The 24480-nt window shown below is 45.8% G+C and overlaps 1 protein-coding gene across 3 annotated transcripts in view; it reads left to right on the top strand.

Annotated features, from left to right (window-relative positions):
- Positions 1-19335, top strand: part of MOB3C (MOB kinase activator 3C) — a 236077-nt gene extending 216742 nt beyond the window's left edge. For all 3 annotated transcript variants that reach the window (XM_086952378.1, XM_086952379.1, XM_086952380.1), the window contains exon 4: positions 17358-19335. In XM_086952378.1, the coding sequence (XP_086808504.1) occupies positions 17358-17387 (30 nt within the window). In that variant the 3' untranslated portion in view covers positions 17388-19335. The remainder of the gene's footprint in view (positions 1-17357) is intronic.
- Positions 19336-24480: the final 5145 nt, after the last annotated feature.

The following is a 24480-nucleotide window of genomic DNA, read 5'->3' on the forward strand; positions in this document are numbered from 1 at the left end:
ATGGTTGGTAACCCTCTCCATGGCAGGGAGCATAGCGGTCATGACAATGATAATTCTACCACGACTGCTGTACTTATTTATAAACATCCCTTGCGCCCCTGGGTGTCAATTTTTCAGGTCCCTGAAGACATCATCATTTCGCTTTGCTTTGGGGGGTAAGAAGCCTAGAATCAAGTGGACCACCCTCACCTTACCTTTCGCCAAAGGTGGTGTTGAAGGGCTGGATCCAAAGCTTTACTACTTGTGTGCACAAGCACGCTATGCACTGTACTGGTTTCACCCCCGCCATCTATGCCACATCTAGCAGTGGGGCAGAGTTACATGGCTCCCACGCCACTGTCTGGATTCCTTGCCGTTGACTGGGAAGGGACGGGGACAGGTACTCTACGGTGGCCTGCACGAACACAGCATGGAAGTGCATTGCAAAGAAACTGGGAACCCCTGTGGTGCACTCCCCCACGTTACCATTAACATTTCGTAGCAACCTCCCTGGCACCCATGAGGGAATCTGCCACCACATGCTGGGTCGCTACGCTATAAGCACTTGGGAGGGATCTGTATCTTGTTGGGAAGTTCCGCGACAAAGGAGAGTTCTTTGGGTGGGGCGACCCCTCTCCGATTGAGCTGTTTCTGTATATTAGACTGAGGCGAAATGTAGCGGCATTCACCCTGGCTTTTCCAGTGAAGCCTCCAACTATAGCGCATTTGCATGCTATGTTTCAGGCCGCTAGCCCTTCACATGCGGTAGCGCGACTATACCGTAGTGCGCTCACCACAAGGGAGCAGCCCCAGGACAAGTCACAGGAAAAGTGGCAGGGAGAACTGGGCTTCCCGCTTGAAGATGCACAGTGGGAATTCTGCTGTCAGCAGGCTGGATAGATAACGGCTAGCAGCAGGTTACAGATCATTCATTATAAATATCTACATACGATGTATTATACCCAGCACAAATGTCCAGGTACGGCCGGAGACCCACAGATCGATGCGAGAGTTGTCTTGCAGAAGGAGCTGACTTCCTCCATCTGGCCTGGTCCTTGTGACTTGTTTTCAACTACTGGGAGGAGGTTGGGAATGCCATATCCCAAATAGTGGGAGTGAATGTAAGCCTTACCCCTCTCAACGCACTGCTCGGTTACACAGAGCACATAGAGGCATCTAATAAAAGATTTGGGTCCCTGCTGGCCAAGCTAAGGGTTGCCTCAGATGGTGTCGGGCGAGAGCTCCTAAATTCAAGGAATGGATGCAGGATTTGGCATATTGCTAGGAAGAATTAACCATCTACTCAGAATTATTTCCACTTAGGTCAAGACCCTTAGACATATGGGAGCCACTAAAGACTTACTTAATGCACACCCCATAGGCAGCAGACATTCCAGGAGCCCCACCTGCACCACAATTGGACAATGCTACCTAACTAGCACACCATTCGGCACCTCTGATGAAGTCACAAACCTCAAATTTGATGTCATGCTAACCCGATGTGCAAGTGCTGCTTCAGTGGGCTTGATTGTGTAGAAAATAGCGTGGACATTATTGCTTAATGGTACTTATACGCTATGACAAAAGAATCTGCCAGTAATACTGAAATGACAGTTTTGTCAAACTGCTGTGTGTATAGTAACTGAAATGTCAATAAAAAGAAGTTAAAAAAACAATCCAGACAACATAGCCTTGGTATTCTGCAACCCTGGCATTCAGCAGTGCCGAGGGCGGGGTTCTGAGAAAAATGTAGGCCAAGTTAACCCCCCAAATATACCTTGTGCTATTATAGAGCCCAACACAAAATGGCAGTTGTTGGACTGCACCACCCTCCCAATCTCCCCCGGGGCAGACTTCCCTTCGGTCAGCTGCTCACCCAAACCCCCCTTGTAGAAGTAATCACTGAATTACTAGTACAAGCAACATTAAGTCCGAATTTCCATGGATTTCTAAGAAACATAAATTACAGAGACTTCAGGGGAAGCGATGCTAACCTTGGAGTACCTCGGAGCCCCACACACACTCCCTCCATTTCTCAATGTATCTATGACAGAAATGGATTTCTACCCGAGATCACATGACTCCGAAGTGCTCCTCGTGCTTTCTCGTGCCTCCTTTTCTCTGAACTGCATGCCTATTCCTTGAAAAGGCTGGCTTGGCTATTACAAGCCGAAAAACGAAAGGACAAGCTGATGGGAAAATGCTAATTAAAATAATCCTTTCTCCTCGGTGACACATTTGCCTTTTAGAAAGCGTGAGGAAAAGGAGAGGAGAGCCTCTCGATCAACACTGTCTCCCTCTGGGGAGCTGTATTTACAGCTTTAATTTCTTTGCAAGAGAGTGGGGTTGTTGTGGGAGGAATGCAGGCTCACTTCAAAAGCCGCACATTGTGTCAGTGAATCTTGTGAGCAGGCTGTGGGCCTGTAGAGCTCTGGCCTAGGAAATTCAAGGCCTATTATTACCCAACAACACTTAATTGCGGTGGTTGTATTGTCTTGACGTCCAAAACGATTATTCTGGTCTGGGGCAGATTTACCCCATATGTGTTTACTTGGGGCGCTAGCGCCTCCCGCGCCCAATTGACTGGTCCACGCAGGGCACTAGCACCTCCCACCGAGCGCGTCCCTGTTGTCTCGGCTGTTCACAAAATCTCACCACCATAAGCTCTGTAGCAATCAAAGAATAAGATGATGTCGTGTGTGGGTGTGTGAGTGAAGGAATGTATGAGAGGGCATAAGGCTCTGGCTCGAGGTGGGCACTTCGTCAAGCAAAGGGGCATTATTGCATAGATCCCTAACTAAAATCCAGTCTAACATAAGCCCGTGCATTGCCCAGTTTATGCCAGACAACCAAAACCAAGGTTTTCATTGGATTTTAAGGATCTGGGGAACCATTTTGGAACGCTCCCCTTGCCTGTGCAAGGTAGCATGAACATCTTCAACTTTTGGGGAGATTTTATATTCCTTTTTCTATTATTTGAGTTCCTGTTTATACTTTTGGAAGAGGCAAAAAAGTACAGGGAATCAAGAAAGATTCCCACACTGACAGATACATATGACTTGACAAGGACGTTACGAGGCTCAATCCCAAATGTAGGTCTGGCTAAATAAAGCTATAGAACTAACCAGGACTAATCTGCCAGGACAAAAATAAACAAGAATAGGCTTGGCAGTGCCCCAGGGCAGCAATTTATGCGAAACACACTGTGGGCAGAACCAGAAATTCTTCATTATTCACCAACTCAGCATTGTATCCTTCTGAGACTGATAACAAGTTGAGTGAAAATTTCATCAATGTCTTAAGAGCCAAAAAACTCGGTGTAAAAGACCAGTACCGTGTAAGTAATTCTGCAATTTGTATGCAGCTAAACGTATTAACGATTACGCCACAGAAACAAAAAGGAATACACATTTGGATGGAATGTGTCAAATGTTAATCCATTTTCAGGCGTTGTCAAACATTCTTATAAACATAAACAAAATATGTCTAGAGCTCTCACATTTTCATCCCAAAATGTCAAGGGCGTTTTCTCTTAGGTCATGAAATACTAGAGAGACAGGAAGTTCTTCTTGATAACAATTGATGGGAAATGGCTGCAAAAATACTTCCAGCATGAAAGAGAATTAATGCAGACTTCAAAAAAGGGGAAACACAATATTTTATGAAACAAGTCCTCCACTTTAGGAGAGAAATGCTGAAATTGCTGAATGATGCCCAGCTGGCTAAGCGAGATTCTCCTTGCAGCTGATTAAATGAACAGACTTCAAAGTCACTGGCTTCCATTTGTGTGTGTAATGTTTTCCTGTAAGCTGATGCCAATGACCTTTCTTGATCTATATTTTAAACCTTCTTTTAATTTGTTTTTTATGGATATTTAAAATGTCATGTATATTAATCATGCATAATAAACTTATTACTGTAAGCCGATTCAGTATTTAGCTCTGATAGTCAGGAAGGCAGTTCAATTCCATGACTGGACACTGCTGAACAGGACACCGGGCACCGTAGCGGGCTCCAGTCATTTCCCCAGTGGGCCGCTAGGGTGAGGGCCGATTGTGGGCCCCTGGGGGCCATTTTCATTACCGGGGGCCTGCAATATTGGCCCCCGGTAACAAAATTGGCTGAAACCGGCCCTTGCAAACAGCTCGGCCGCATCCCCTCAGCACCCACCCCCCCCAGGGAGGCCGGTAGAGCAGTTTACCAGAGCCGGTTTCGATTCCCGGTCCAGCCCTGCTGCTGAAGGTCCGGCTTATGCTGCCTGACTATGCACTCACAGTTAAAAGGGGTTGTAGGTAGCTTTGGGAAGATAATCAGTTTCACCTAGAGAAAATGTCAATCCCAAGTTTGAGTCTGTCACAGAAAACTGTAATGATCAGGGGCCCGATTCACAGAATGAACTTAAGACTCAATCCTAAACTTACTACTATTTTGGTATTCACAGAATGCACTTACTACTTTTGGCATTCACAGAATGCACTTACTACTTTTGGTATTCACAGAAGTTAGGATTTTGTCTTAAGTTTGTCTTAGACAGACTTAAGACAGACTTAAGACAGACTTAAGACAGGCTTAAGACAGGCTTAAGACAGGCTTAAGACAGGCTTAAGACAGGCTTAAGACAGGCTTAAGACAGGCTTAAGACAGGCTTAAGACAGGCTTAAGACAGGCTTAAGACAGACTTAAGACAGACTTAAGACAAAATCCTAACTTCTGTGAATACCAAAAGTAGTAAGTTCATTCTGTGAATGCCAAAAGTAGGAAGTGCATTCTGTGAATGCCAAAAGTAGGAAGTGCATTCTGTGAATACCAAAATAGTAGTAAGTTTAGGATTGAGTCTTAAGTTCATTCTGTGAATCGGGCCCCAGGTGTCAAGGACCTTTTGTTAATGTCATAATATCAGACCACACTTCTTTGTGTGCCAAATGCATTCAGGGATTGACTGGCCTGCAAGCCAATTTGGCTGTGCCAGTAAGGCTGGTTTAAAACGTCAGTAGTGGGTAGTTTTTTGGCTGTTTGAAGACCTGTTTGTTGGTATAGTGGGCCGCCTTTTACTGTTGATTTCCCTGATATTACCCCAAACATTGCCTGCAGCAAACAAAAGTGCAAGCAGTCCTTTATACTTTGCCAAACATCTGTACAACTTGTCTTTCCAAGTTCGAAACTGCCCTGATTTCTGGAATGTAGGACACTTTTTTATATAACTGATTTCGCTAATGGGGGCATTTTTATTCTTGTACCATGAACTATTTTCTGTCCTAGTCTGATCCTGATCACATTTCGCTTACATTCGTGTGCTCTTCAGCTCTCTTGCTCCTTGGTATATAGATTTCTCCCTCACAAAAAATACTAGTTTATTTAACAAGAAAACTTAAAAAGTGAAAATAATAAACACATGGAGTGCAGGCAGCCGTTGGGTTCTACAGAGAGTGCATGCCTGGAAACGTGCCAGGGCACCTGGAAAAACTCAGTTGTGCCTCCGCTAAATACGAATTTGCCACACACAACTCACCATCTCTCATCAGCTGCATAATGTTCAGATGTTAACAAAATCTATCATCCACTGCATAATTTGCAGATGTTAAAATAAATTAAAAAACTTTCCAGGACAACCAAGAGTGCAAAGCCATGCCAGACACTTAAGAATGTTAACTAGTCGCCATCTTCTGTTATTGCTACAATTATCCGTTTGTGTAAGTGGACAAGCTACCCCGGGGATGCCTTTCTACTCATCATGTGCCCCTTTAATAATATTTTTACAGCTCTGGTAATTTACCTTTGGGTTCTTCATTAGGAGTGTCAGATCAAACCTACTTGCAGTTTTCAATGCTTAGTGCTCTCAAATGCTCAGACTTGGGGTTCTCTAAAACACAGTCAGGGCCTGACTGAGAAACTAAAAGTAGCCCTGACAAAAATGCTCAAACCAGCCCACTTCTTTAATCTCCTCCTGCAATCTCTCGCTTTCCATTTATCCATTTGCTCTTTTCTCTTCTGTCTCTTCTCCCTCTCTGATCGCTTTCTCTCTTCCTTCCCCATCTCCCCCCCCCCTCATTCTCTCTCTCGTGAAGTCTCCCCTTGCCTTGTTCAATTATCCTCGGGGAGCAAGGTTTTGTTACAGAGGCAGCAGGAGAGGCCCAAGGACTCCAGCCCACCTGGGAAATGCCCGGTGGAATAATAGACCTATCTGAAATAACAACAGCCAGCGGTTAAAGCTCATAGGATACAATTTTGGTCTCAAAAATACTGTTAGCACCATGATGGAATATGCATTTTTGGAGTTTGTGGGACTGACAACTCCCACACTTCACCTAATTAAGAGCAGAATTCTGTATTGTAAACCACTGCATGGGTTGCGATTAGAACTTAATTCTCACGATTCTTCAGTCGCCAAAGACTACATATGCCATGAAAGACTGTTTTACATGTAGGCCGTTGAGTCGCTTAATATACTAGATGTAAGCAACCGTAGGCCGCACCATGGAGCTGCTTGTTTAGTGATCTAAGTATTTTTACGTTGTAATTTCAATTTAGGTCCATTAGGAGCATCGCCTTTGTAGGCAAATACCTCGATACATACAAGGTCTCAAGGCTAAAGTAGGCTTGTACGTTAAGGGTGCCAGAGATGGGTCTCAATTTTGGAGAGGAGAGTTGGCAAAGTTAGCACCTCCAGTTCTGGCATCTGAACTTGTGAACAAAGTGAAGCACATTCCACAAACACTGCTTGTGCACACTCAATTCTCAAATCACCCGATGCATTTACATTAGATTGTGTTGCAAAAGCAGCCCGTGTGCCATTTTACAGAGGGGAAGTGCCCTTGCGCACTAGACTAAGGCCCTCATTATGAGGGTCCTCTTAGTTCCATGTAGCAGGAGTTACTGGCCCTATCAGAGTTTTGAGACCTGCAGAAAAAAAGCAAATCGCTTTACTTTCACCCAGAGATTTTGACTGCTGAACACAGCCGGAATATCCATGTGAAAGTATGGGGAAAATTAGGAATTACTGGGGGAATAGGAGCCAGAATTACTGATTCCATGGTAATTCCTCATTTCTTTGTGAACACTCTGAGTCCTACTTGTAATTAGCTGGATTTTCTCCACCCCAGAGTTACCGGTACCCCTGAAATATTCTTATGTGAGACTTCCATTCAGTTGCAGTGCAGCTTGTCTCCCCGGAAAGCGATGCAGAGGTTCATGCTCAGTCAGTCAGTCAAATATCTTTATTTCGGTTAATAAAAACCATAAAAGCAATACAAAATACATTATTATACATGTTAAAATTATACAGATGTGCATATGATTGCAGTTCATTGTTGACAATCTAAAAAAATTAAAATCTTTGATATAAAGAGAAAAAGAAATGAAATCAATATCATAAAACGATAAACCCACCACAATATCAAACAATCCTCAGTACCTTATAAGCTAAAAAGTATTTGGAGAATATCAACGTACTAATAAATTCGTCTGGGTAAGTCTTGTTTTATTTATACGCGCTGCCGCTACCAAAAAACTAGCTACACTATAGGTGACCTGAATGGAATCGAGCATTTGTAAGTGTAGGAGGGCAGGCCTCACCTGAACAAATTTTAATTCCTTCAGGATTGGGTTTAACATTTTTTTGCGGACCACCAGGTAGTGCTCACAAAACATGTATGTATGTATGTATGTGTGTTCTTATATAGCGCTCGACTATTGGGCTCAGGACCCTGCCGCGTCGGGAATCGAACCCTGGTCTGACCTCTGCTTCAGGGTATGCCTTTTCTAACCAGTGAGCCACACTTCTCACTAAGTGAAGCATGGCCTGTGTGGAAAAACTGTCACAGGTGCAAGGTGGGGTATCTTCTGGGGTCGCCCACTTCGGATAAGTACCCAGCGTAAGGTGAATGAGGTTGAACCTAAATCTGACCAGAAGGAAATGATGGTATGGTTTAGTCACATACTTCAGGTATGGTTTCATGACTGGGGAGATTACTAGCTGATAAATTGTTCTCACCATAGGTTTCCTGAGTTCAACCTCCTCCCTTTCTGACTCCAGCAAGTTGAGGAAATTATGTTTAATCCACCCTACATCCTCGTTCCTTAGGCCCTGTGGAAATAAATACATTTCCAGGCGCCCTAGCCTCACGCATGCCGCTCTAACATACGCAAGCCAGGGTATTCTATCAGCTCTGTCCAGGGCCATACAGTCCTTGAGTATCAGGTGGTTCAGCGTAATTTCCTCATTCAGCCAGGTTTTAACCCATCGTAACAAGGGGGCCATTTTCAGGTGGTCAAAAATATACCCCAAACCCACTTCGCAGTGAATTGAAAATGTGGGGGATGATTGTGGGAGTGACAAGAGGGATCGAAAAACTTGTTTTCTATGATTGAATCCCTGGTGTTGGGACATAGCCCCAGATATCGGCCCCATATGAGGCAATTGCCATGCACTTTGATTTGTAAATGCGGATCATAGCCTCCATGGGTCTTGTTCCCAGTCTTTTTGAAAAGTTCAAGAGGGCTGTGGTAGATCTTACAACCACGTTACTCTTGAGCTTCAACTGGGGACCCCAGTTCCCCCTTTAATCGAGTACAACACCTAAGTAACAAAAAAAGGGCACCCTTGAAATTGGTGTTCCGTTACATGTAAAGGTTTTAACCTTCGTAGTTTTCCTGCGTGATCCGGTCACCATTACATGGGATATCGAGGAATTAATTTTTAAATCCAGGGCTTCCATAAAAGTGCCAAAGTGATCTAACAATCTTTGTCGTCCCAAGCCTGTACGTGCAAGTAGGACGGCATCGTCCGCGTACAGGAGGACTGGAATAACCGACCCTCCCATACGCGGAACGTTCATGCATAGAGTTTGTGAACGTGTAAGTATAGGACCTGCTTTTTCACTCTCTAACTATGTAGCTAGTGGTAGAATTGCAATGAAATCACAGGTAAATCAGATCTATAAGAGTTTGGTGATAGTTTGGGAGGCCCACAAAAGTCGTGCAAATCCACATGCAAATATTAGGAATGGGGATATCATGAGCCACGCCCCCAGGAAAGTAAGCTAAGAATGAGAGGAGAGGTAACTGTTTGAGTTAGAGTCAGTGCTTGTATGCCAGTATATCAAAAGCAGAAACATCGGTGGCCAAGATGGCGACGGAGTAAGACGTGCCTGCGAGCTCCTACGGCACCCCGAGCCCTTCATAGCTTTGTGTAGCGGTACCGGGGCGATTAAAACCCCGGCTTTGATTCTCCTGGGTCTCCTGAGGCGCCCTGCATTGGTTTGTCCCTTCTCCCGTCGAGCTACGACACGGGACGGCGGACTTGGCCGAGGTGTTACTTTGGTGACGCACTTGCTCCGGAGCGGCCTACGGGGCTTTGTCTGGGCGGCTTCGACCCTTTGCGAGAGGGGACTCGAGACTTTGGCTGGTGACCGAGTGAAGCTCTTCTGTGCGTGTCCCCTGCATTGGCGCTGTGACGAGCCCGCCTGTGGTTCCAGTGGCCCAGCTGGCGATTATCGCCGTACAGAGGTGACAAGGAGGCGCCGTCCTGTCTGGGGCCTTGCTGGACAGCGTCATCGGCGACCGATCGGAGAAGTGGTGCCATCTTGCCTCCTATCTTCGGCATTGGGACGTCGCACCATGTCGACGAGGAATCGCCTGAATAAACCGGGGAAGGAAGGTCCCGGGAAGGGGGCGTCTGGTTCGCCCCCAGGCCCTAGCAAGTCGCCGACCAAGGACGACGCTGACGGCCCGGTCACGAAGGCCTTCCTGATCGAGCGTTTTTCCTCCATCAAGGAGTATATCACGGAACTGAAAGCGCAATTGGCCTCCGACCTCCGTGAAGTCCGTCGTGATGTAGACGGCATTGGCGAGCGTGTAGCTACCCTGGAGGACCATGACTTGGGCCTCAGTGGGGATGTCCATCAGCTACAGCAGGACCTGCTCCAGCTTCGTGAGCAGAATCTGGATCTCCAGACCCACTGCGAGGATCTGGAAAGCAGGTCCCGTCGCAATAACATTCGAATTAGAGCGGTGCCCTCAGATGGAGACGGTGGAAATCTGCGGGAATATGTGGAGGCTCTCTTTCTACACATCTTGGCGGAGGACGATCGCGATGAAGTCAAGCTGGACAGGGTACATCGGGTGGGCCTGCCGCGTGGCGCGCGCTCGCCGCCCCCGACTTCTTGGCTTGTGTCCACGACTTTCAGCTGAAGGAGATGATCCTGCGGAAGGCGAGGGACACTAACAATTTGCTTTTTCGCGGACATAGCCCCCAACTTTTTCAGGACCTGGCGGCCACCACCCTGCAGAAGCGACGGGACTTTCGCCCAGTCACGGCTTTCTTGAGGGAACACGGGGTGTCCTACTCCTGGGGTCACCCCTTTCGGCTAATCTTCCGGTGGCAAAATAGACTGGTGCAAGTGCGGACTGTGGCGGCCGCCAGGGACTTGCTGGGAATGGAGGAAACATCTGCTTCGGCGGACGCTACTGCCTCACCGAGAAGACGTCGCCGCTCCCGATCCCCGCCTTGGCAGAGAGCGGGCCGACAGCGCACAACGGAGGGGCCTTCCCCATCAGCGAGCCAGACTGAGAGGGGAGATGCTTTGGCCTCGGTGGCCCAGGTGACTGAATCGAGCCGAGTGGACAGCTCCTCGGCGGCTTAGGCCCCATCATCAGCGGCTAGTGGGAGCCGGAGGGCTCTACCACCTCAGGTACTCTGTGGGACTTTTCTCCAATGGAGGGTCACCCCGGCCCTGGAATCGGGGGGGGCATTACCTGGGTCTTCTACCCCCGACCCTTACGGTCATGTCTGACTTTCATTGTTCTTTCTCTACTTTTCGTTTTCCTCTTTCTATGGTTTGTTTTTGAGACTCCTGAGGGCTCCGGTGGGCTTGTTGGGGATGGACCCCAGTGGTGGTGGATTGGAACCTGGTGTGGCTGTGGTGTGTCTGGTGTGTCTTTAGAGTTGGGCTGCATTAATGGAAGCGCTGGGTGTGGAGGTTGGTCTCGATGTTGCCTGTTACGATAGGCTCTTGGAACGTTAAAGGCCTTAACTCGCCCCAGAAGCGTCAAAAGATTTGGAAATATATTCTGGATCATCAACTGGATGTGGTGGGCCTGCAGGAGACTCATTTGGCTCGCAAAGATGAATCCAGGCTCAAGCACAGGCAGTATCCCCTGATTTATAAATCATCTGCCACTACTAAGCACCGTGGGGTGGCACTTTTGTTCCGATCTGCCCTTCAGTTTCAACCTGTGGGGGTGCGGGGGGACAAAGAAGGGAGGTGGTTGATGGTGAAGGGGATGCTCATGGGTAAACTTTGCACATGGGTGGTGGTCTATGCTCCAAATACGGGACAACATGGGTTCCTTGAGTCTCTCTTGAATGTGATTGGGGACTTTGGGGAGGGAGCGTTGATTGTGCTGGGGGATTTCAACTTGGTTTGGGATAAAGATTTTGATTGTTCGCATCAACAGAGAACTGAGACGCGTCTCTTTTCCCCGGAGCTGCGTGATACTTTGTTAAGTTTGGGCCTTATTGATAGCTGGCGCTCCCTCCACCCCCGCACTAGGGACTACACGTTCTATTCACATGTTCACCACACATACTCCCATCTCGACCATATCTTTGTGCATCAATCTTTACAGGGTGACCTGCGTGATAGCAAAATTTTTCCACTTTCAGTTTCGGATCATAGCCTTTTGGCGACATGCTTGAACTGGGCCCCTGATTCGTCCCCTCATCGCAAATGGTATTTCCCGGCATCCCTCATGCGAGATGAGGAATCCTGCAAGAAGCTTCGGGCGGCCATTAGGGAGTTCTTTGAGCTGAATAAGACTGGCGACACCTCGATCTTTACCCAATGGGACGCCTTCAAGGCGTCGACACGTGGTACATGCATTGCTCTGAACTCCGCCCTGAATAGGCTTCGGCGGGAAGAGAGGGAGGCGTTGGAGGAGGAACTGACCACGTTGGAAACTGCACATAAGCAGAATCCTTCTAGAAGGACGCTTCGCCCTCTAGCGGTGGTACGTGGGAAGCTCAGGGCGCATTATAATAACCGAGCAGAATATACTCTACTACGCTTACGGCACCTCTCCTACGCTCAGGGCAACAAAGTGGGGAAGCACTTAGCACGGCAGCTCCGTGATAAACGTGAAAGAGAATATGTGGGTGGTATTCGGAACCCCTTCGGGGTAGTGGAACACAAGGACGTGGATAAGGCTGCGCTCTTTGGTGACTTCTATGCTGCTCTGTACTCGGTGGATCGCTTGGTGCCGTCCGCTCAATGAGCATATCTGGAGAACCTAGCGCTACCGCAGGTCTCCAATGAGTGGAATGACCTTCTGGAGGCCCCGATTACTAGGGAGGAGGTACTCTCTGCCATTCGGTCTCTCAAGCCGCATAAAGTCAAGTCAAGTCAAAGGATTTATATAGCGCACTACATACCCGGAGGGTTTCAAGGCGCTTAGGAAGGGGAGGAGAATTACTTGTCAAATATCCACGTTTTAAGTTGCTTTCTGAATGCTAGGTGGTTCTGGGTAAGGCTTAGGAAGGGGAGGAGAATTACTTGTCAAATAACCACGTTTTAAGTTGCTTTCTGAATGCTAGGTGGTTCTGGGTAAGGCGAAGGTAAGCGGGGAGAGAGTTCCATGTTTTAGCAGCCAGGTATGAAAAGGATCTGCCTCCCATGGTGGTCTAAAGCACCGGGCCCTGACGGCTATACAGCCTCCTTTTATCAGACGTTCGCGTCCGAGTTGGGGGACCGTTTGGTGCTCCTCTTCAACACCATGAGGGATGAGGGCCACACCTCGGGTTCTATGGAGGAGGCTATGATTTCGATACTTCCCAAGACGGGGAAGGACCCCTCCAGGTGTGAATCCTATCGACCCCTTGCCCTCCTGAATATTGATGCTAAGTTGTATTCTTCTATCTTGGCCGCTCGCCTTAAGGACCTTATGCCCGCTCTCATTCATCCGGACCAATCAGGCTTTATAAAGGGTTGCCAGACCCACGATAACACTAGACGCCTAGTTCACCTGATTGAGAAGGCCGAACGCTTTCGGATCCCAGCTGTCCTGCTCGGCCTTGACGCCGAAAAGGCATTCGACCGGGTGGACTGGAACTTTCTCTTTAGCACTCTACAGGCATTTGGCTTTTCCCCCACGTTTATAACTATGCTTCGGGCCAACTATCACGACCCGCGCTCGAGGGTCATGGTGAACGGCCATGTCTCTCCATTTTTTGCTCATTCTCGAGGCACGAGGCAGGGCTGCCCCCCATCCCCCTTACTTTTTGCACTTAGCATAGAGCCTCTTGCTATTAGGGTTCGTGAGGATCCGGATATTGTGGGCCTCCCCTTTTCCGGGGAGCAGCATAAAATCTCTTTGTTTGCTGACGATGTCCTTCTGTCGCTAACTGACCCCGGGACCTCCCTCCCGCGGGTGCAGGACGTGCTGTCCCAATTCGAAGCGGTGGCAGGGTTTCGTGTGAACCCCGGCAAATCATACATACTTAATCTCACGCTTCCGCCCTCTGAAGTAGAGCGCATCCGACCGCTCACTCCCCTGGCCGGGCTCCTCCATTCAATATCTTGGGGTCCAGCTGACCTCTTCCGTCGCCACCCTATATGCAGCTAACTTCCCTCGTCTGCTGTCTCAGATACAGGCTGAGCTGACTCGCTGGAAGCCTATGTTTATTTCTTGGCTTGGGCGTGTAAATGCCGTCAAGATGACGCTGCTCCCCAAGCTTCTGTATTTGTTCCAAGCCCTCCCCATTCCCTTGGACGGGGGTTTCTTTCGGCGACTGAAAACTATGATTCTGCGCTACGTCTGGCAAGGGGGCCGAGCCAGACTTTCCTTTCTTACGCTTCGCCGACCTCAGAGGAAGGGTGGGGCTGGCCTGCCGGACATGCTCCTTTACTATAAAGCGGCACAACTCCGGGTGTTGGCTGAATGGACTCAAATGGAGTCGGAGAAGCATTGGTTGCACATGGACAGGAGTGTGGCGGGACGCTCTATTTGGGACCTGGTTTGGAAGGCGAAAGGGGATCGGCCTCGCAACGCATACATTAGCACCCCTACTAGCACCACTCTGAAGGTTTGGGACTCGGTCTCTCATGGCGAGCGGTGGACTTCATTTCCTTCCCCCTTCACACCTATTCACTTTAATCCTGCATTCCCGCCGGCGCTAGTTGAGGGGCCCTTTGATAGATGGAAGGCGGGAGGTTGCCATGCACTTACACACTTGTTTCATGGCTATGAGCCGCTCACCTTCCACAACTGCATGCGCGATTATGGGGTGCCACCTACTGAACGCTACTGACGTGCCCAGCTGCTGCATTGGGCACTGTCTCCAGAGGTGAGGGACGCTGCGACGAGGCCTCCCACAGCTTTGGAGTCCTACATTACTCGCACATCCTCCATGAAGGGGGTGATTTCCTTTCTCTACGATTTGCTGTTAACCACGGCTGTTTCACCTCGCCCTAGATACATGGAGTTGTGGGAAGGGCACCTGGGAAGAGACATCTCCGACGCAGAATGGTCGCATCTTTGGCGCGACCTACACACATTTAATCATTCAATCGATCTTAGGGAAGCACATATGAAAACCATGTTAGATTGGTATCTCTATCCGACCCAATTGAAAAGGATTTTTCCTTCAGCTTCTGACAGATGTTGGCGGGGCTGTGGACTTCTGGGGGACTTCCGCCATATCTGGTGGGACTGCCCCATCATACGCCCCTATTGGGAGGAGATACTGTCTCATATTAGGGAGATCCTGGGCTACCCGGTCCCAGATTTCATTGGCTTTGTGCTCCTCGGCCTTCGGGACCCGCTTCTGGAGCACCAGACCAGGGCCGACAAGCACATCCTTTGGCTCTGCCTGGGAGCGGCTAAACTCACTCTGGCTGCCTCATGGAAAAAGAAGGAGGCCCCGGCTCTTTCCCTTTGGTTTGCTAGACTTTGGAGGCTGCTGAGTGTGGAACGGATGGCAGATATCTTTAGGAACAACTTTAAGAATTTTTCAGATGGGGCCCACTTGTCCGCTTTCTTTCTCGTGGGTTGCTGTCCGCGGTATGCCCACCCACTATACGTGCTTTACATCTGTTTCAAGTGTGATCCGTGCCTGTATGGACGGTTGTTGTCTGGCCGCCACCATCGGGGGGGGTGGGCGCACTGGGGAAGTTGGAGTCTCTGGGGAGGTGGGGGGGTTCTTTTTTCCGGGTTTGCTTTTCTTTTCTGTCAGGGGATGTGGACGATTTGCTTTTATGGTATTGCACAGTATGCTGATTTTCTTGAGGCCGCACTGCGAGGAGGCGTGCACGGACCTGGTCGACCTAGCCTCTGGATTGCATTGACTTGCCCGATGCCATGCAGGCTTTCCCCTCCGGACTTCTCAGGGGGCTTGACACTCTCCCGAGCTGCGTTTTTGGAACTCTTTCTTTTTTGCACCATTGCGTCCTGCCCTGTGTGTTGACACTGCTCAGCCCTTCATAAACGTTTCCTGCTGCCTGGCCTCTTTGTATTGACCCCTGCGTGGGTACGTCTCTGATTTGCAATTCATGTGTCTTCATCCCCCCTTTCCTTTCTATTGTTTTTGTTTTTCTGTTCCCTTAATAAAATATCTTTTACAAAAAAAAAAAGCAGAAACATCAACTCGCATAAATATTGTGCCCCAAATATTGTTCACAAAACTATAGTCCGATTGGTTGTAGATTTTCAATTACTAGCACCAAGTGTATTCTGGTGCCATAGCATTTGCGTTCTAAGTTTCATCATGATGGCGAATTGAAAAGTTTATTAACCGCTTGCCTGCGGCAGGAATTCCAGCCCGGTGCTGGACATTCCAATCGCGGTCGTGGCCGTGACGGAACCGTTCCGTCATCAGCACAGCCCAACCGAGACTCATGACAGAATGGTTCCGTCACGAGCATGGAAGCAAGAGCAGTATCTATTTGAAATTCAGGGGATGTATTCTCACAAGTGGACGTTTGTAAATAATTAATTTCTGATTGGTAAAGGTTTCTCATCCTGATGGACACTATTATATGTCTATTGATATAGTCGTTTTTGGGTGACCTGAATATGCATGGGTCATGGGTTCATGATACGAGAGGGTACATTTAAGGAATTCTGAATTTCCCCATAAACAAAGTAGAGCATAGCACTGACTTCATCTTTATCACCACACCAGACTTCAGTAGGCTGAACCCACGTATGGGAGCACACCATGTTCTTTTTAATTTTTTTATTGAGTTTTATATAGCGCAAACTAGACCCAAAGGTATCGGGTAGCAGAGCGCTTTACAGAACACAAGTTGCTATTACATGAGGACACATTCACTTTTGTTAGGTATGGTGAGACTAAGGGCCTCATTTATGAGGCTGTGCGTCACTTTTATGCCGTGGGTGCGTCATTTTTTGTGACGCACCAGTGGCGTAAGAAATGCGCCTTGTTGCGCCATATTTACAAAGTGACGCATCTAGGTAGATGCGTCACTTTGTAAACCCCCTGCGCCATATTATACCTACGCCAGGTATAATGTATGCAAGGGGGGCATTTTGACGCAAGAAAGGGTCATGGAAGTGACGCAGTGAAATCTATAAGATTTCCCTGCGTCATTTCTTGGCTGCTAATGCATCAAAATCTTACGCCTGCTTCATGACAGGCGTAAGAATGACGCAGGCATTAACAACATGGGACTTGCCCATGTGAAAGTACACATTGCTGGAGTTGCGTCACTTTTGTGGCACACTCCAGCAATGCTTCACTTTTGCGCCTACAGATACGTCAGAAATACTGACGTATCTGTAACTCCTTGCGCCATGATGCATCATATTATAAATATGACGCATCAATCATGACGCAAGGAGAGCGCACTGAGAAGTGACGCATCGCTGCTTTCACGCACAGATGCATCATTTCTCATAAATGAGGCCCTAAGTGATTTGCCCAGAATCACAGGATGTTGCTCATCTTTGCCGAGACTCGAACCCGGTTCCCCAGAATAGAGATCTACTGCCCTTGACGTTAGGCCAACTCCTCGCCCCTGTTGTCTCCTGTTTTACAGGTGTGCATCACACAGAAACTGGCATGGCACAATGGCTCAGTGAGTTCAATAACTGATTGCAGACAGCAACATACTGGGTTGCAGTATAATGGCTCCATCACTCTTGACACTTTCATCTCTTTCTCATATTGTTACTTCTAGCAGTGAGGAGATATTGTTGACTGAAATCTGTTTTTCCCAGAGCCTGTCTACTTGAAGTTGAAGCACATTATTTTTCTACCTTTCCTAATGATTATGTTGTACTGACCTTGGCAACATCAATTGTGAACATCATGGTTCATGACATCTCTTAACACAGAAATTGCTTTTTTTTTTGTTTTCCCGCAGAGAGAAATGACTGAGAAAATTTGCCACTGATACCCCTGGGATCCAGCATTTGTCAGCTATGAACTTATTGTACAGAACTGAGAGAGGACAAAGGGACTTGAAGCTCCTTCAAGTGGACAATGGATTGATTCTAAATCACCAAAAGACTGGGTCAGCACCCTGGACTCCTCAAAAAAAAGTGAAGATGGTGAAACCATACTTGTGAATTAGCCTCCACGATGCTGAGACCTTTTTTATTTCTAAGAGTATGCTCTTCAGATATTCTTTAATCCATGCACTCGGCCATCATAAAATTATATTTTGAGTGACTACAATGAAAACTACTGACAATGAAGATCGAGCAGCTGCTTCGCCGTTGCCGACCCGTACCCACCAGAATGTTCCAGAAATGAAAAAGCTGTGATAAGACTTCAAAACATGTTCTACATGTCTTCCTTGCTGCTCTTTGGGGCTCTCTCTTGCCCTGAGACCTCTGTGAATACAAATATCTTTCTGTCCTTTCTGTTTTTATAATGAACTTTCTTTGTTACAAGCTGATAGAATTCTAGGTCATGAGTGTTGGCAGTCCGTGGAAGATGGCTGGTCACAGAATGCTCCTTGGGGTTCAAAAATCTATTTTGCAGGAGAATACAATAGAAGCTATCGATGGGTTGTTCTTTCGCCCAAGACCAACACACCTGAAGACATGTAACAAGACCCATTCAGACATATTTTATAATGTTTTGAAAACTGATAGTTTTCTATGTTCGAGGCTCAAGAAATAAGAAATGGGATTGGTAGTGCAACATCAGTTCTCCTCCTTTGTTGCTCAATGCAAAATGTTCTTGATTTTGGCCAGATGTGTTGTATAGTGTTGCGTACTGAATTTGTACACATCGCCCATGTCAGACAGTTCACAAAGTAAAATCGACCAGAATCTGTGATAAAAAAGTCTTTGTTATAAGATGATCGGGTTATTTAAAGGTGGGTAATAACAAGACATCTGGGAAAAATTGGTGAATGTTCTGACATCTTGCATCTCCTCCTACACTTTGAGGTTAGGGATGGCATGTTTCTCATGGCGTAGCTGGCGGTGGCACCACTATCGCAAGAACCCTGTTGCAATCCCTTCTTCATCTGGAGATCATGGAAATCGGGAGATTGTAGTATTCCCAAAAGTTCAGCCGTCACCGACTTGAGCATCTGGAAACCTGCCGCTGTGCCTGATGTCGGAAGTCGCACCGTACTAAGGCGGCCCCTGTGGCATAAATTATGCTGCCTATTCTGCTACTGGCAAGAAAAGGCAACATATGAGGACTTATGTGGTACAATCTGAGACATAATCTTTTTTATTATTTTATCTTTTCCACATATATTAACACTGTCTGGGCAAAGTTTCACCTTATTACCATCATTGTAAACCCTGATTACGGCGTTCAGCAACTGTGGCCAAAAACTCTACGTGCATATTGGGTGTATTTAATTTCTAGAAGGCAGCCCTCGCTTTAGTGGTCTGTATTTGGAGAACATAGAAGAACCTAAAGGTCCACCTTCTTCCCAAGGTATGGCTGACCTACTGTCCCTGTGGTGTTTCGACAAAGTGGATCCTGACACTGAGGAGAGAGCCGCTTCTGGACTAAAAACCCATGAACATGGAAAGAGGCTGTAACTTTGGTGGGCTGGCCACAGCTGGGCTGGACCAACAAAGATTACATGAACCTCTGTATCGAAATGGATTGTGCTGTAAACATGAGAAGGGTTTCTACCAGCTTTTGCTTACAGATTCAAGGTAGCCGAAAAATGAAAACACAGGACACTTGTTTCCAGAGGGTTGGTGCTCCAGGTGTGTTTTTTCTCTCCAAGAGAAGCACGGATGCCTTTAAGTGTTCGAATTCTTTTATCGTGGCAGGGGATATGCACCTTTTTGTTATGTTGTTGCCCGCTTGGGTGGTGTATTGCAGCATTAGCTATAGAAATAAATTTCTTCAGTGTGAATGCTCAGGCTGTTTCTTCTATCACTTTGCTTTCAACCCAAGAAGCTGCCTTGTTATTTATTCTTTTCATCAATAGACCGCTTTAGAAGAAGACCACTTGTACGTCTTGGTGTATACAACTTTTGTATTTCTTTTTAATATTAACATATTTACAACTACTCTGAGCCCTCCTAACTGCAATGAGTTCTCCTCTGTTATCCACCCATTTTATGTGTCTTCAGTCTACCAATGGAGTGAGGAAGGACAGAATTCATGAGCCAATAATTCGATTAACTGATGAGTACAACATGTCAACTATCTTTTACTACTAAAATAGTTTTTAAAGTTTTAAGCACCAAGATACTTTGTTTAGGTAGTTGTTGACCAGGTTAATAATAACAATCATATTTGTGGAGCGCCGCTAGTTACTGGTCAGGGTCTCTGGACGCGGTCCTTAGGTACGTGCAGATTAAGTAATCGCCCACAATCACAGGCTGCTGAGCCAATGCCGGCATTTGAACCTGGATCCCCAGTTCCTGAAGTCGGCCGCTCTGGCCCTTACGGCAGTACCAATGCCGCAACATAATAGCAACGTAATTCGCCCACGTCTTTTTTTGTCCATACACACATTTTCCGAGATAAAACCTGGTTTAATTTGTAAGGAGTAAAACCGCAATATTTTAAGTTTCATTGCTCATAGCAGCAGTCAACCTTCAGTACTATCATGTTGTGCCCCATTCCGAGATGCAGAACGCAGACGCAATGGTGCTCCTGGGTCCAGATTTACTAAGGGTTTGCACCAGGGCAAAGTCAGGCAAAGTGACGGAAAGTGTCGCCCACTCTTACAATTGTATTTACTTTCCATTGTAAAAGTAATTTTGCGCTGGAAAGATACCCTTTTCTCAATGCAAAGTGCACTTTGTGCTGCTTTTCACCACTGTGCATCAAAGACACTTGGATGTAATTTTGGTGGATCAGTGCAGGCACCCATAGTTTTTGGTGCAAAGATTGATCTGCTAAGATAGCCAGACAAGGCCTTTGCATAAAAAATAGCAAGCACCTCTTTGAAGCAGGCGCTACCTAGAGGAATTTTGCTTCTCAAAACATTCCACACTTTGTATGTATGCTGTGCTAAACAGCACCTATGCAATGTGTGAAATGTTTAAGAATTTATCAGGACAGGAATTTGTACTGGAACGGTATGTTTCCCATGCAAGATCTATGACAGCAAGCACACACCTAACCACAGTTTTGCAACGGTTATGCGTGGGGCAAGCATCCTTTTTGGGGGATTTGCTAAGATTTTATGCCGTGTTTGCATCACAAAAGTGATGCAAATCGATTTTTTCACCCGATTTTTTTTTTCCAGCGTGAAACTTGTTTAGCGCTGGAAATAACGTGAAAGTAATGCAAAGTTGAGTATTGCACAGCCTTAAAAATTTTTTTTTTTAGAGTTTTATAAAGCGCGAACTAGACCTGAAGATATCAGAGCTCTTTACATGAGCACCAGTTTCATTACAGATTAACACATTCAATGGGAGATTAAATGATTTGCCTAGAATCACAGGATGTTGAGCGTCGTTGCCGAGACTCAAACTCAGTTCCCCAGCTTCGTGATCTACCGCTCTAGCCATAAGGCTACGTCCTCTCCAATAATTACTTAGCGCCTAGGGGGCAGTACCATGGGTGAAGCATGGGCATTCCCTTGCAACAACAATAGGTTTCAGACACTAAACCCAAGTAGAAGCAAGGAAGGAGAAATTCTTTCATTTCTCCTTCCTTTCCAACTTTGCATGTGTGCTGCACTGTACAGCACGCATACAAAGAGGGGAAATGGTTTAAGGCAGCCTATGCATAGTATTTTGTACTGGAAGGGCAGCGGAGATACCCTTGCACCATGGCGCAAAGGTGTCTCCTTGGCGCACAGCAGCTGGTTTCAGCACCAGCGCTAGGGAAAGGAGAGGAGAGTGCCATTTTTCAGGAAATTTGGCGGTGTCCTGCTCTCTCCTTTTAATGCAGCGCAGCATTTCTGGCTGCTGCCCTGAGTGTAAAAGTGGTAAATCTGCCCCTTTGTGGTCAAATGAAGGGATAATGAGCAGCATCTTGGCCGTTTTTAATAAATATGACTCTGCACTGCTTTCTCCCCCTTGTGCAGCACAGAACAGGAGCATTGGTTGCTACAAAGCATTGCACTAAATATAATAAAACTGCCTCCACACATTATTTTCACAATAACCAAGTCACTTGCAACAAAGCCTCTCGGAAGCTCCCACTTATCCTTCAACCATAATGATTTCTTTGTCGCCAGAACACTAAGAAACTGAAAATGCGCACCACAATTTAAAGTTCAGAGACCAACGCTGTGCATCTAACTCATCGTTGACAACCGCAGTGTCGCAAAGCTCCTTCCTTCAGCGATACACCGAAAGCACACCTCATAAAATCTTCTGTACCACCACTTATGGAGCTAAGCAATGCATCGATGCGATTCAGCAGATGGTGATGTACTGTACAGGTGCTGTTGTTCATTTACTTGCTCTTTCATTCATTCATTCATTCATTAGTTTATTATCTCAAATTACTTCTTAAGTTAAAGATGTGATATATTTTCAGAAGGTTTTCTGAAGACAAACTGCTATGTGAATCTGATTTCTCTGGTTTATGTACTTTAAGTTGTCAATGGATACATTACAGTGATGTAGTATTTTCTCTATAGAGTCTTTAATGTAAAGTTTTAATTTCTTTGAGTTGATTCATTTTTTCTATCATTTGGAAACAATATTTAAAAAAGCTTGATTGAATTTTCTTCCTAGATCAAATCCATACTAAAAGGAGTCAGGCCCATAGGCGGTGCCTACTGTGCCTTTTGGTAATGTGGAACTGGGCCACAGCCCGTACTAACCTAGCAAAACCACAGACCTAAAAGCAAAATGTTGGAGAACAATTCTAATACGGCAAAAGGACGGCAAACTAAGGGCCCACAAACGAAGTATGGAAATTTTACACACAAGGAGAATATCACATCGGCAAACAATGCACAAAATAGAAATACAGTGAATGCAAAAGCAATGAAACCAGAAACGTGCAACAGTTTGAGTAAAAAGAGGGATATGATATGTAGCTTAGGAGCGGTAGGCGAACCAGAAGGTCTTCATATCCAGTCTGGTTGTTATTTTAAGATCACACCTAACGTTAGATTGGGAGGATGGTCATGTTTAGAGCCAGAAATCAGGTCATTGACTATCTCTCCCATTACTCGTTTGAGTGGATGAGGACATTAATAATCTTGACAAGACTATGGTCAACATTCCAAAGAAATCAATAATACTGTTGAGGGTAAATCTTCCTTCATGACCTAATAAGTCTTTTCCACCATTCTGCATAGCATTTGGTCCTGTTTTGACCAGGACTTGCCATCTCAAATCGAGATTGGCTTCCAAAATCATTTGATATGTCTCAAAGCTGTACCATTCACACAAGGTAACCATGTAGTTGTGAATTCATTTATTCACATACAAATCCATATACATAGAATCTTATTTAACAAAGAATAACCGAAATCAGCGGGCAATGTGAAATTTATTATATAACATATAAAGCACCATTATCCAGTGGCAAGGCATTAAAAAACTTGTCATGTGAAATTTTAAATTAAGCTGTGTCTTGATTGCCTGTCCCCACTGAACTTGGAGGGAATGCATAAAAAGGGTTAACTTGATTATTCAATTTGACTGAATCAGTATCTTAGGCCCTGGGGTTCCAGTGATAAGCAGCAGGAAGACCATACTGCCACAGGATTCAGATAAAAAGCTTCACAATCTCTGTGCCTTAGTCCCCTATCTGTAAACATTGGGGGTGCTTGGAAATAGTCTGAAATCATGTAGGGAGTGATCTAAAAAGATTGTGACAAGGACCGTAACAACCACCACCCATAGATTTGCTCCAGTAAACATTTAAAGTTTTTTTCACTTTATCAAAATATGTTTTATGATAACGTTGGCAGAGCCCCAGCCACAGTGGTATTTACCTGATCCGTCCATCAAGAGTCTTGCCTTGCAAACTTGATTCCAGCCTCCTGATATACCTCTGTAAAAAAATTGTTGTCCAGAGATTTTCATTTTTGATATGTGTTTTTGACTCATTAGAGAAGTAGTTTCGCTTGGGTAGACATTGCTGATCTGGGCCAAATATTTCTGGTTGAAATTTTTTCAAAAATGGCGAATGTGTTGTAGTGAAGATGTAATATTTCAGGAACCATGAGACCTATATACATCATTTGGTGTCAAAACATAGGTTTTGGGGGTCAAGTAGTCTTATAGAGACAGAAAATAACTCCTCAGAACAACCCTTCCACCTTTTTCCAAAATTGTGGCGGCTATAATAGAGGAAAAAGATACAAAAATAAAAATGAAACAGATAATGTTTTTTAATCCTTTTATGTGTACACCAAACCATTTTTATGATCTGAATATGAAAAAAAATATTTTTTAGCACTTCTGTGTTAGACACATTTTCATAGTTCACTTTATTTATTTGTTTCAGCAATTACTCGTGGTACATTTGCAGAACGTTGACCATTTCAGAAGAGCATGTCGACCGGGATATCTTTTTGTAGCCCAGGTTTTGCAAGTACGTGTAAGTTCAGTTGGTAGAGGGTTTAGATATTTTGTAGGTTTTAGCACTCCATCAATATCTTCCCAACCAAATTTACACAGATCCTTCTCTAGATATGCAGGATACAAAACATTTACACATCTTCTGATCAAGTAGAGCTCTCTTTTAATGTGTCCACGCACAGATTATGACATCAGTGGTAGGTCGCTTGGAGGGACTGGTATCTTGGACTCACTCTACCAAAGATCGTCAAATGTGTGACATACAGAGCTCATTTTCCACACACACAAACAAGGTATTTTTCTACATCTTTAAAGTCACATTCTTCTTCTGCCTCAGCAATTTTTTTTTAGAAACGTCACATGTTCAGCAGTTAAACTTCCAAGCTTTGGTCCAATATTGCTCATAGTGTAATCGCCCGTAATAATGTGCTTGGATAATAACACTGGGCATCTCTGTGTCTAGTTTCCTGTACAGAATATGAATTGGGATAAGTGTATTTTCTCGCCTGTTCCGTAACTTATTCATAACTTTGACAATCCTTGACTTCTGAACAT

Source organism: Lissotriton vulgaris, chromosome 1_1, assembly GCF_964263255.1.
Source record: "Lissotriton vulgaris chromosome 1_1, aLisVul1.2, whole genome shotgun sequence".
In the NCBI taxonomy this organism is placed as follows: Eukaryota; Metazoa; Chordata; class Amphibia; order Caudata; family Salamandridae; genus Lissotriton; species Lissotriton vulgaris.